At 34.7% G+C, this 14,629-nt stretch overlaps 1 protein-coding gene across 3 annotated transcripts in view; it reads left to right on the top strand.

Moving 5' to 3' along the window:
- LRP1B (LDL receptor related protein 1B) overlaps positions 1 to 14,629 on the top strand; it is a 1,950,491-nt gene that overhangs the window by 1,788,085 nt on the left and 147,777 nt on the right. For all 3 annotated transcript variants that reach the window (XM_031651763.1, XM_031651762.1, XM_031651761.1), the window contains 3 exons: positions 1,508 to 1,624; positions 9,286 to 9,392; positions 14,440 to 14,569. In XM_031651763.1, coding sequence (XP_031507623.1) covers positions 1,508 to 1,624; positions 9,286 to 9,392; positions 14,440 to 14,569 — 354 coding nt within the window. The remainder of the gene's footprint in view (positions 1 to 1,507; positions 1,625 to 9,285; positions 9,393 to 14,439; positions 14,570 to 14,629) is intronic.

The following is a 14,629-nucleotide window of genomic DNA, read 5'->3' as shown; positions in this document are numbered from 1 at the left end:
CCTTTTGTCAGATGGGTAGGTTGCAAAAGTTTTCTCCCATTCTGTAGGTTGTGTGTTCATTCTGATGGTAGTTATTTTATTTTATTTTATTTTTTTCTGTGCAGAACCTCTTTAGTTTAATTAGATCCCATCCAAGGAAAACTACAAACCACTGGTCAACAAAGTAAAAGAGGACACAAACAAATGGAAGAACAGTCCATACTCATGGATGGGAAGAATCACTTTGTTTTTTTAATGTTATTTGAGTCTGAATTCTATAAGTTGCATTTTAAAGTAAAGCATAAGAACCACCACCAATAACTTACCCACTCCTTTAGCTGATTTGTTTTACTAGTCTGAGACTGGAAGCACTTCACTGTCCATCTCTAGTATGGATGATAAGGAGTTTATCTGAGTACATGAAAGGGAAATGTGTTCTAGATTGTGTATTGAGGCTTATAATTTTATCATTTTAATGTTATTTAATTCATAATTTTGTTACTCCAGAATCTTGCTATTCAGTGTGTTTCATAGACAAAAGGCAATATTATTGCCAGCCAGCTCGTTAGAAACCCAGACCTACTGAATCTCAATTTCCATTATAGCAAAATTCCCAAATGACTTATATGTATGCACATTAAGGTTTAATGGAGCACTGTTTTAGCTATATATAGTTCAATATTATAGTTTTAATACATATGATTTAAACTTTAAATAAATTCTTATTACATGCTTTCTGATTCTAGCTGATATACATGTAAGTTACATTTGTTGTAAAAAGCGCTAGATCAGGAGTAGAAGCACACTTCTTTTATATTGGCTGTGCCATTTAATGATAGTGAAAATGTGTTAAGTTCCTAAATTTCCAAAAGTTTTTATTTCACCATCTGTAAAGTGAAAGGCTAGTTAATACTTTTCCTGGTACTCAGTGGAATTGTTTAAAGGTTCATGTGAGATGGCCCATAATTAATGTTCAAACTCTATACACATATGAAGCATTATGATAACCAATAAGTTTGTGAGTGGGCAGTGGCCAGGATTTAGAAAGAGCAGCTAATCACAGATCGATTATGAATACGAGTTCCTTAGGGAGAAACACAAGATGACAACCGTAGAATTGTAATAATAACCATATATTTTGTTGCTTTATAGCAGAAATACAGGGTGGAGAAGAGAGGATGTGTCCTAAATGAAAAGACAACTGTCCAAAGTGCTGGGATAACAGGCATGAGCCACCATGCCCGGCCAATTTTGATTTTTTGAAAACTGATTTGTGTTGACTTTGCTTGGATGATCCAATCGGTTTCTTCCTAATTAGCTCACAGTGAAAGCATGAACAATAACAACATAAAACAAGACCAAAAAATAGATTTTCCTCAGCACTTGCCTTCAATTTTTCCTAAGGATGCTTCTTAGTAACTGAATTAAGGAAACATTATATGCCATGGACTTGTCATGGCAGTCAGGACATTGTGAGGGATGTCTTCATGGAAATCTACAATGCAAACTCTGGTTCTTTCCATTACAGATAAAAAGACTTGTGGACCTCATGAATTCCAGTGTAAAAACAACAACTGTATTCCAGATCACTGGCGGTGTGATAGCCAAAATGACTGCAGTGATAACTCGGATGAAGAAAACTGTAGTAAGTAACTCTTCCTAATAATGTTGTGAGATTGTCAGCCCATTCCATAAGCAGGATGGCAATTTTTAGTTCTGTTAAGGTATAAATTTGAACCTATCTGTCTTATGGCTCACATTTTCAGACATATATTCACATTTGGATGAGAGTATTCAGACTACATTGACCTGAATCTCAAATGGTAGAATTATCGAAATATTTATCCTGAGAGTTATTTTGTTACAGTTCTCACAATTGGTAGGAAACTATCATGAGGTTTAATGCAAACCCTTAGTAGGCAATGAAGGAAACCGTTGATGCAAGTTCATACAATGAGCTGAATGATGTGGAGTCACTGTAAAACATCTCATTCTTTAACAAATGGTAGTCATTTCATTTCAGTCTCAAATCCTTTTACACTACAAATTCACCCATGAGCATATTTCAGTGAAATATCACTTATTCTCTCTAGAGTAGTCAACACCTTATATATTCAGGATGCATTTCTCTGAAAATAGAATAACACTATTGTTACCATCTGTCTTCTCCATTTTTATATAATACATTTAAAAATAATAATTATCCCAAAATTTTACTTTCTGAAGAGTATGGCAGTTATATAAAATTGTGACAGTATCTCCAGATTGTAGCATTTATTTCAGAAGATATATATATATATACTGAAATATATATACTGAGACCTTAAATACTGAGACCAAAAAATACATATGTATTTTTTGAGACAAGGTCTCACTCTGTTGCTCAGGCTGGAGAGCAGTGGCATGATCACGACTTACTGTAGCCTTGATCTCCCAGGATCAGGTGTTCCTCCCACCTCAGCCTTCCAGCTGCGACTATGGAAGCATGCCACCACACCTGGCTAGTTTTCTTTTCTTTATAATTTGTATAGATGGGATCTTGCCATGTTGTCCAGGCTGATCACTAACTCTTGGGCCCAGGCGATAAACCCTGGCCTCCCAATGTGTGCGAATTAAAGGCGTGAACTGGCCACACTCGGTCTGAGTATATTTCTTATTGGCACTTTTATACACTGTCATTTAAACAAAGAAAGCTACACAAGCATGTTTAAAATAACATAATAATCAAATTCCATTTATTAAATATTTATGTCTGGTACTTCTAAGAAGACTTAATGCAGATTAATAATGATAGTGTCTATTCTTGCAGACATCTCATTGGACTAAGAGCATTCATTTCCCCAGAGGCAGAAGACTAAATCTACATAGGAATACGTTATATGAAAGCATATAATTAGTAGAGTGAAAGCCTGAATAAACCACTCAGATATTTGGCTTGCAAAGTACCAACTAATGTTTTGGATAACTTTCACAACTTAATCTGACCTGTCTTTGAGAATGAAGTATATTAAGAATGAAATCTCTGGATTATTGTGATTATAGAATATCCTGCATATAGAAACTTTTATAACTCCCTCTTTACATACATATCTTCTAACAGGTCATAGTCTTTAGAAAGATAAAGAGCACTGCAGAGAGTCAATAGAGTTTTAGATTTCTCTAAACACCAGTTTTTAAAAACTATGTATGGAAGTTCTCTGATCCACTTAATGATTAAAGTAAAATTCTGATGGGGTGGAGCTGGTAGGGATAGAAGCATAAATACAAAAAATCCCCCCACAATTATGCATATACTTTCTGCTTATTTATGAACCAGAACTTAAGTGTACAAATGTCTACTTAGATTTTTTCTTGATATATTTGGTGTTAATCATCAATAAGGTAACTGAGAGCAAATGCCTTGTAATGGAAGGATGTTGAAAGCAGAAGAGGGTGGATGAGAGGCCAACTCTGAAGACATGTCTTGGAGAGCTTTTATTCAGGGGGTGGTTGAATCTATGTGAGAAGTTAGCCTACTTTTATAATAAGAAAAACAGGAGAAGAAGGAAGGGCTCACCTGCTTCTGAGTCTGCTGGGTTTTTCTAAGTGGCTGAATATCATTGTACTGACATCTAAAAGTCAGCCTTTGGCACAAGAAAGCAAGGAGAAAGAACATTGACTCTTACTCTCGCTTGTCACTGTGAAAACTCAGTGATAAATTACTGTAGCCACAGTGTCCTTAAGAAAAAGTGAGGGAAGTGGTTGCAGTATCAAGCATTTCAGTATAAAATACCCAATTATGTGTGGTTCTCTTTTAGTGTCTGTTCACTCTGAGCTTGTTGACTAAGGCAAGTCATATTGATGAAGTTGCAGAGGAGAGATGACAGTGAACAAGAATGAAGCATTTTACAGTTGTAATATGGAAGAGTAGTAGGCATATATGGGACAAGTATAAGAGTATGTTCACATTTTACACATGTAAGAGGAGTGTCAGAGTATGTTAGGGCAAATATGAAAGTATATTCACATGTTTTGAACATGTAAGACTATGTAAGAGGTTGGATCCAGGGATCTAGATAATTGAATAGGGCTTCAAGATGCTATTTTGAATAGGCCAGAAAAAATGGGAAGCTTTCAACATTGACAATAGTTCTACATAGGCAGAAATTTAGTCAATAAAGAACGAGAAAATAATTCAGTTATATATTTGGGGAGCACCAAAATATTAGTCACATTGAAACAAGCCTTAGAAGAAAATACTATTGCTGTACTAAAATCTATCAAGATATTTACAATTGTTATCTATTAAAATAATTGTAAACACAGACACACACACACACACACACACACATATCGCTGTCCTAAAATATTAGGTCTGTGGTATATGTTGTCCTATTTTCTAAATAGTATCGATCAATGTTATGCACTTTGATTCATGTTTGGCAGTTATTGTTGGCTATTATTAAGTAGTGAAACATATCACAGACATATAAATCAACCTAGATCATCATGTGTTGCTTAACAGTGGGGATGCATTTTGAGAAATTTGTCGCTAGACAATTTTGTCATTGTGTGAACAGCATCAAGTGTACTTACACAAACATAGATGGTACAGACTACTACACACCTAAACTATATGGTTCAGCTAATTGCTCGTAGGCTACAAACCTATACAGCATGTTACTGTACTGAATACTATAAGGAATTGTAACACCATGGTATGTATTTGCCTATCTAAACATTAAAAAATTATAATTTATGACACCACCACTGTATGTTGTTGGAAACGTTATTATGTAACACATAACTGTAGCTGAAAAATAACAGCAACATAATTTAGAGTCACTTTTGGTCTTATTTGTTTATGAATCTGATTTCATGCATTTACTTTTTAAATTGTGTTGGAGATAGTCCACTGATAAAGATGGGAAGAGTTCAAATAGTAGTGGGGCAATTAACTGCCAACTACATTTTAAACTTAATATGCTTTCTGTATTTTTATATTTACATAGGATAATTAGTTCATTGTCATTTTATCATCCTCTGCTTATCATTTCCCTCGTTAAGTGTTCAGCAGGGACACTGCTTGAACAATTTTTTCTGCTCTTCAAAACAAGAATATCTCATTGTCATTGGAGTTATTTTGTAATCTGGATCAGAGGTTTGGAAATAATTGAGAAATCTCAACATCTATACTATCTTTAGCAACAAAAAATAAAATACGTCATATATGCCATCTACGTTACTGATTTACAAAATAAATAACTTTATATCCTTACATTATTAAGAAGTAACTAAACATCCAATCGATTTTAAAATAACAAGTAATTTAAAATTTAGGTTTACATAGACAAGCTGCTTCTACCTTATTTGAATTTCTAGTGCTTTCACACTGAATTTCTATCAGAAGATTATTTGTATAGAGTATAAGTTATACTAATTGTATTCTAAAAATTCTTGTCAAATGCTAACATTGACATTCATATAACTTTTGAATTTATCACCAAGAGTTTTTAAGATAGTAGAGAAACTGAAGTCCAAGTCTTTCTGCTCTGCCATTTACTCTATGGTGTTGAAAGCCACTTTTATTTCCAGAACATGATTTTCTTCAGTTTTGTGTAAAATCAATTCTGTAGCTGTATGTTTTTGCCTCCATCAGTAATCAGTATTGAAGTAATCAGTCTATATGATGCCCCTGTATTTTGTTCTTTTTTTTTTTTTTTTTTTTTTTTGAGAGGGAGTCTCACTTTGTTGCCCAGGGTGGAGTGTAGTGGTGCTGGTGCAATCTTGACTCACTGCAACCTCCATCTCCTGGGTTCAAGTGATTCTCCTGCCTCAGCTCCCCAAATAGCTGGAATTACAGGTGTGCGTGGTGGTGCCCAGCTAATTTTTGTATTTTTAGTGGAGAAGGGGTTTCACCATGTTGGCCAGACTGGTCTCAAACTCCTGACCTCAGGTTATCTGCCCACCTCAACCTCCCAAAATGTTGGGATTACAGGCTTGAGCCACCGCACTTGGCCCTTTATATTTTATTCTTATTGAAGAATCCCAATTGGCCTTCTGAAACATGGAAAGCATACCCTGCAAAAGCTTCTTGGTTGCTAATCTGGTTTGTCTAGATGAGGTTTATGGAAAACCTGGCTAATTGTTCACATGTGGAGTTCCGCATCTACTCTTGGTCCAGGAATATAGGAAATATCAGAGAAAAATTAGCATGAAAATAGCATTTTAGAAATACAGGGGAAAATGTCACACCCAATTTTATTTTTCAGATGGGTTAGCTTTTACTACAGTCATTTTGTTGTTGTTGTTCTCTTTCACAAGAAAAATAGTATCGTGATAAAGTCTGAAAATTGGTCTTTTACTTTATCCAAAAAAGATCAAAGGTAAGATAAGCAATAAGGAAAAATTCCTTAGGACTTTCCGTGATAACTAAATTACATTTCCCTCAAGAGATTTTCTTTTTGAGCTATCTAGTGGCAAAAGATTCTGAGATATATGAATGATGGTTAGAAATAGACTCGGTACCCTATTCCTTGATGGTATTTGTGTATGTATAAAAAATTCATGATTATTATTCAGAAGTAGATTTGCTGGCATTTTAAAAAACATGATAGAAACACGCGGAATTTCCACTTTCCCTGGAAAAGCTTTTCCCAGCAAATCTCTCAGCCTCTCTACTGCCATTTTGAAGCAGAATAATTAATAATGTTAGGACAAAGTCTCTAGAAAATGAGCATTCTGTGGAACTCTTGGGTAAATGCTTTCAACTACTGGCTTGATAACTTTTTTTAACCTACATCAACAACTTTCAACCCTTTGTATAGCAAAGTGTGTCATGGCCTGTGAAGCCTTTGCTGTTTAGCATATGATGAGCACACTTACTTTTAAATAAGATAAAGGCAAATTAGAACATTAGAGGAAGAATTAGTCCCATTCTACAACTCCCAATTCTATGAAATTAGATGTTTCTTCTGCTGTTTTTAAACATGTAAGTACGATATATTTTAAATTTACACTTTCTTTATTCTTTACATTAAAACAATTTTGGCTGTTATTTTCCATTGTTAAATAAATTGAACATATTTCACTATAATTTATTTCCTCTGAGAATAAAACTGCATGTGTCTGCAACCAGGAGGGCAAAATGGCTTCAGTATGGAATGATGATAAGAGCAAATGAGTTTTCTCTTGTTATTATTAATAAAATAGATATTGCTAGCCATGTACCTTAGATAAGTCACTTGACTTCCCAGGGCTTTAATGTTAATCTCTGTAATATGTGGACACTTATTTTTTCCTCAGTTGTATGGGAAGCAATGATATAGCCTACTAGGAAAAAGTACAGGCCCTGGTATCAGGTTGTCTTGATTCAAGTACAATTAATAGCTCTTCTGCACGCTCAGTGATTTGAAGTATGTTACTTATTATCTCTGTGCCTCAATTTACACATCTAAAACAGGGTGCAAGTATAGCACATTCCTTAGAGAGTTGTTATAAAAATTCATTGGTGAGTTAATTCAAGTACGTTTCATTAACTTTACCTAGTACTTAACAAGAAATAAGCAATTGGTAGAGGATAATTATTATTATTGTTATAATAAATAATATTAGTATTAATAGTTATTTTTAAGATGAAAGCATAATCTATGTGAATACCTTTTAAAAATGAAAAGGGAAATTTATTTTGTCACATCTACTAAACAAAGGAGTGTAGGGACATGAGAAGATTATCCATTTAAGGGCATTTTCCCATTCTATCAAATGGCACCTTTTCTTATACCTTGAAGGTCTTGTTTTAAACTAAACTAAGTAGCAGAGTAGAATGAAATGCTTGCTGTCACACACTGCTTTTTCTATAGTTCTTCCAGTCCAACGTTCTGAAAGGGTTTCTTTTTTTTTTTTTTTTTTGAGGCAGAATCTTGCTTTATTGTCCAGGCTGGAGTGCAGTGGCACGATCTTAGCTTACTGCATCCTGTGTCTCCCAAATTCAAGCAATTATCCCACCTCAGCCTCCCAAGTAGCTGGGATTACAGGTGCCTACCACCAAGTCAGGCTAATTTTTGTATCTTTAGTAGAGTCGGGTTTTGCCATATTGGCCAGGCTGGTCTTGAATTCCTGACCTGAACTGATCTGCCTGCCTCAGCCTCCCAAGAGCTCGGATTACAGGCATGAGCCGTCGTGCCTTCCTCTGAAAGGGTTTATATAGAAATGTAGGAGCCCCCATGATACCAAATCATCAAGATGTTACTCTCTATGTAGAAACCAAGGGATCGTGTAGAGCAAAATCCAAATACAGACTGATTCACTCCCAATCTTTGTGCAGAAAATCAGGCATCATACGAATATTCCTTAAACTTAATGTCTGTTAGTTATTGCTTCTTGACCCAGTAAGAATATTATTATGTGTGATAGAGCTGCAAATACAGGAATGAATAGAGAAAACAAGACGTCTTTCATCATGTAAGATATCAGTCCTGTTTAGAGAACAAAAATGAAACAAGAGATGATATCCAGCAGTCATATTGGTTACTCGTACGAATGAATTTCTAAAATCCTACTTCATTTTCCAGATGAAACATATTCCAATAGGAATTAAGCCAAGTAGTAAGTCATTAGTATTTGGCTTATGCCTTATGTGGAATATGGGACAGCATAATTAAATCAATAACTGCTAAATTATCTAAATTGACAGGCAAGTGATATAGGGCACAATAAACAATGGCATAAACAAGTGCAGTTTTTAAAGAAGAATCTTACAAACTAGCTTTGTGTAATATTATCCCTATATACTCTTCTTGTTCCAGGAACTCCAGATTTTCTGGGAACAAAATTGAATAATTAGAATGTTTTTAGAATACATAATAAAAAGTCAAATACAAAGGCTAGACTAACTGCCCAGTTAATAATAAGCAGCCCCATACGTACAGAGAGTCACAAAATGTCATACTTATTTAAAGTAAATACGTAGAATGACATAGAACTCCAACAACTAAAAAGGATCATTGTTATAGTGTGACAATAGGTACATTTTCAGGCTTTTAATTTTACTTTGCTGATTTATTTTTATTAAACAGTAGAACATTTATCTTTGATCCAACTTGTTTTGGTCATGCCATTTTGTACTCATGATTTTAAAATAAATTTGAAAAATTATTATATTATGTACCATAGATACTTCATGAGACTTTTCCTAAACAATATATTGGTTCTGTTTGACTAACCTCTTTTTTATTTCTTTAATGCTACTTCATGTCATATGTCATATAAATTTTACAATGCCCTTGCATATAATAGAATAACCCTGTGCTGTTTTTCTGTCCCCAGAGCCACAGACATGTACATTGAAAGATTTCCTCTGTGCCAATGGGGACTGTGTTTCTTCAAGGTTCTGGTGTGATGGAGATTTTGACTGTGCAGATGGCTCTGATGAGGTAGGCATTTTTGTAAAATCAAAAAGAAAGCAGTTCTTTAGAACCACATTTGTAATTATTATTACTCAGTCCAGTAAGTGCGGCAAGGACAGCTCAGAAATACACTTTACTCTTGACACACTGAGATAAGTATTATATCCGTGTGCTGGGCTGCACATCCCCAGCACAGGGAATAGCTCTTGTGCTGCTATTGACAGTTAATTTTATAGTCTGTTTTACCTCAACTGGTGAATAGCTGGGTTGGGAATAGGATGTTTGAAAACCCTATTCCCTATAGCTGATGCCCCTGCCATCTGTGAATTAGTTCATAAATTTGCTGCAGTATTTATAGTCAGGACTAATATTTTTATGCATTTTAAACAGTTTCTTCTCCCCAGTCTCTTTCTTCAATAGTTATAGTCTTACAGACATCGATGTGGGTCATCAATTTTCATGAAACCACAGGTTGAGCTTTGCTTCCGTGATGAATCACAATCCATTTATAATAAGGCCTATGTACACACAGCTTTAAGTGAAAAAGTTTACAATTTCTCTGGAAAATTCTATGAACTTAGTCTGTGCTAACATTTATAAAACTTCATACAATTTGTTATTTATGAATTTATGTCCTTATGTTTCAGATATTAATTACTCCATGATGCTTTAAAAATAATAAACAACCCATGATTACATATATTTTTCTCAGTCAAATCTAAAAGGAACCCAGCTCTGATATCCCAGTATCAGTGATTTCACATAGATAATATCAGAAACACAAGGTTTGCACAATCAAGTCCAGTAAGAAGTGAAGGAAAAAGAGCTCTGGCCGGGCGTGGTGACTCACGCCTGTAATCCCAGCACTTTGGGAGGCTGAGGCGGGCGGATCATGAGATCAGGAAGTCGAGACCATCCTGGCCAACATGGTGAAACCCCATCTCTACTAAAATACAAAAAAATTAGCTGGGCATGATGGTGCATGCCTATAGTCCCAGCTAATTGGGAGACTGAGGGAGGGGAATCGCTTGAACCTGGGAGGCAGAGATTGCAGTGAGCTGAGATCGTGCCACCGCACTCCAGCATGGTGACAGAGCGAGACTCCACCTCAAAAAAATAAAAAAAATATATATTGTTCCACAGCGTACACCATGTATCCTGTATTGCAATGATTCCCTAAAGCTCTGCTGCTCTGGTTGAGAAGCGTATGTACTCACCTCTTATTAATGCCCTCCCACTGACCATAGACTTGGCCAGAGGATTTTTGCTGCAGCTCTGGAGGTTTCTGTGATTCAGTTCCCAATTCCCTAGATACCCACTGATTTCCTGCCTCTGGGGGAGACACTCCAGGTTTCTGCTCTTTACAGAATTTATGCAAACTAGGTCTCTTCCCACCCTGAGGCATTCCCTATAGGACTGGACAATTCTCCCTTCTCTCACCTTTTTGAAAAGTCACAATAACCACATTCAACAGCCTATATTTTGAAAACAAACACGTGTAATTTCTCACCTGAGGGCTAGCAAAACCTAAGTCTCAAGGATGAGAAGGTCACTCAAGAGAAAAAGTTGAAAAATACAGCACTTCTAGTCATGGAGCTCTTCACAAAATAAAAGTCAAACCTTTTTTTTTTTAACACAAAGGAGAGTTACATTTTTTACATTTACCAGCCACATATTTACCTAACATTCATACATTTGAAAATTACATTAAACTTTTCCAAGGCAGAAAAACACACTTTAATTAAACTCATCCATGAAAATATCTTGGCTTTGGTTTTATTTAATATGTCGAACCAATCTGGGTAATATGTAAAACATCAAGAGGTGGGGATATATTGCTTAAGGCTTATATATTTATCTTGAATCATATTCACAAGATGTGCAAAGTGTTTATACAGAATCGAATACTACTTCTTTAAAATCTTATTCGTGTAAAAGTAGATATCCTTATTACCATGTCTCTCATCCCATAAGTTGGTGGACACAGTGATTTGATGGTTAAATATATATCCATATATCCAGACATTTGCATGATAAGGCTCAGAAGAAATGAAATTTATTGTAGTAAAGTCATTTTTCTCTATATTTATAGATGTTTAGTGCAGTCTATATGTAATGAAGTAGCTAACACTATTGGTAGTTGATTTCTATCTTTTTTTTTTTTACCATCTAGACAAAAAAAAGACTGAACAAATGGCTAGAAAGCAGAATTACACACAGAATACTCTCACATTAAGAACAAAAATTGAGAGAATTGTGAAGATAAGTTTCTGTATGAATGAAACTGATAATATTAGCTTGTTAATAACAAAAAAATAAGAAGTTTAAAAAGTTGGTTCAATCTAATTGTATAGCAAGTATTTATCTCCGTGGTACACACAAAGAATGATTATTTAAAGTGATTTTAAATTATAATATTTTTCCTCTACATTTAGCATAATATGTTGTAAGAACAAAAAAGCAAAGAAATCTTAAACTGCATTCATAGACTTACTGTTAATAATAATAGTGGTTCTGCTAATTTGAAACATGTAGGGAAGTTCAAATGCTTATTTATGTCAATGTCATTAGAACTCAAAATTTAAAAGTAAAAGAAAGGAGATATAAATGTAGAAACAAAAAGTTAAGTAAAAATCCTCTCTTATTAAATCTGAAAGTATCTTTATAAGATCTTGATTAATCTTTCTCTTTCTAAAAATATGTGATTTCTACTTCTGCCAGTGAAAAGTCCTAGAACCGATTATAAACCAACGGTGATGACTATCCTGAAATTCACCAAGTGGTCTCTAAATACCATTTTCCAATTAAAGGAAAGAAGACTCCTTTGAGATATGCCTAATTTTAGGTCTGAGAAAATAAATTGACAAGATGAGCTGCTAACATCTGAGATTATTAAGAGGGTGTACAAAGTGCACAAGACCAAACTTAAAGGAACTTCCACTGACAAAAGGGACAATTTGAGCATTAGAAAGAAAAATGACTGGAAGGGATTAAAACCCACACATACACACACATACACACACATACACACACACAATGTATAAAAATCAATGAGTTCACAACAATATTTTAAAAAGCAAAAGCTCATTAGTCACTTTGGAGGTTGCAAAGGTAACAACATTTTTAGGATGCAGTTAGTCAAATTCAGAATGTGAACTATTCTATAGTATAACTGACCTGTTTTCTTCAAGTAGTAAATGGCATTTAAAAAAACTGAAGAATGAGAAATAGTTATACATTAAAGAAACTTTAATTCAAGGTATAGATCTCTTTTGAGTCCTTACGTTACCAAACAGTATTTTATATAGCTAAGTGACACACCCGTGCCATTGGTCATTGAGCTGTTTTACTTAAATGAGCCCACTTGCAGAGATAATAATTCATTACTTCTAAAAATGTTTACTGGATAGTTATTATAATCATGTGACAGTATTAGATACTTGGTTCACAGACAGGCATGATCTTTATCCCAGTAGAGCTGGGATAAAGTTATATGAGATGTTAATTTGTATTTGTTTTCTACATTTGCTAGTTTATTAATTTATTAATTCACTCAGCAGTTTGTATTGAATGTTTACTACATCCCAGGCACTAACAGTATGGAGAATACAGTGGTGAATAAGACACATGACATCTCTTTCTTATGACATTCTCTAATGTCTTTCACATCATTTGCTATTATGTAGCTTACTCCAGATGTCCCACATATCCAATTATCCTTACACATAAAAAGCTTTTTCTTAAGTAGTTCCATTTCTACTTAAACTGTCGTCACAAAGAGAAAATTTCAGAAATTTGGAAAGTGAACTCTCCTTCCTTACATGGGGATGAAACTGGGAAGAAGCAGCAAGTAGTAGTTCAACGTGCTTTAATTGCTAGGAGTTCCATAAACCATGAGATTGTTACACTTTCTGTGGAAGAAGCAGACAAGTACATTTTGGCAAAAATAGAAATTCCCTAACAACAGAAAACATCATCCCAGTGAGACACTTTGTTAGAGTAGTCCATTTCAACCAGAGTGTTCAGACCCAGGAAAGGTGATTTCTAGTGACTCCATTTCATTCATCTCATATGCAGATCCTCAAAGGTAAATTTGCCATCTTGTTTGACTTCCACATAAAATCTGTATATGGACTAGCAGAAATGAAAATGTTGACAGTTCATTTCATAGTGCTTTAGGGAACAATACCGGAAAAGAAGAGAAGGAGAATTACAAACAACTAAACTGTAAAAGGACTGGTGCAAAGGAAAAGAGATGGAGAGAGGGAAAAGAAGGAACACCAGGGGAAGCTTTGCCAATGCAAAACAGATTTGTCTTAGGATTTTTGTTTGTTTTGCATTCCATATCCCTAGCCTTCTTCTCCCTCTAGCCAATAAACTGGATGTAGTTGCTTAGAATTAATTTTTGAAAAAAAAAATTGTTTTTTAAACAAGATGTGGCTACATTGCCTAGACTGGAGTGCAGTGGTATTCATGTGTGCCTATCATAGCACACAACAGCCTCAAAGTCCTGAACTCAAGCAATCCCTGCCTCAGCCTCTTGAGTGGCTGGGGCTATTGTGCCAGCTAGAAGTAATTCTTTAACCCTTTTATTATCTCACAATCTTCATTATCACCTACAATTCTTAAAATTCCATTACCCCATAACTGTCTACTGAATAATCGTACTCTCAGAGTAACTTAATTAGCATGATGAAGCCATAAAATTTGTGTTCTTTTTTTCCATTTTTTGTTTTATTATGACACACAGGGACAAATCAAAGTGGAAAATTGTTATTATTCTGTTATTTAGTCATGGGCTTAAAATATTAGCATCTGAGCCACTTTTATACAGTAGACATGGTTCCTACACTTCTGGGTTTCTGTGCATAAGTTGTCTAGTCTTTTAGTTTGTAAACATTTTTCTAAAAATGCAATTTTAATTACATCTGTGTTGTTTTTGACAGAGAAATTGTGAAACAAGTTGTTCTAAGATCACATCCAGGTTTTCTGTACATAAGTTTCCTTATCTTTTAAGTGTGTAGACGTGTTTCTAAAATTTTAATTTTGATTATATCTCTGTTGTTTTTCATAGAGAAATTGTGAAATAAGTTGTTCCAAAGATCAGTTCCAATGTTCCAATGGTCAGTGTATACCAGCAAAATGGAAATGTGATGGCCATGAAGACTGTAAATATGGGGAAGATGAGAAAAGCTGTGAGCCAGGTAAAAGGATTGAAGTGATATTTCATTTAGTTAACATTTTACCTTTCTAGAATTTAAATT

This window comes from Papio anubis, chromosome 10 (assembly GCF_008728515.1).
Source record: "Papio anubis isolate 15944 chromosome 10, Panubis1.0, whole genome shotgun sequence".
In the NCBI taxonomy this organism is placed as follows: domain Eukaryota; kingdom Metazoa; phylum Chordata; class Mammalia; order Primates; family Cercopithecidae; genus Papio; species Papio anubis.
This window is presented reverse-complemented; position numbering and strand designations above follow the sequence as displayed.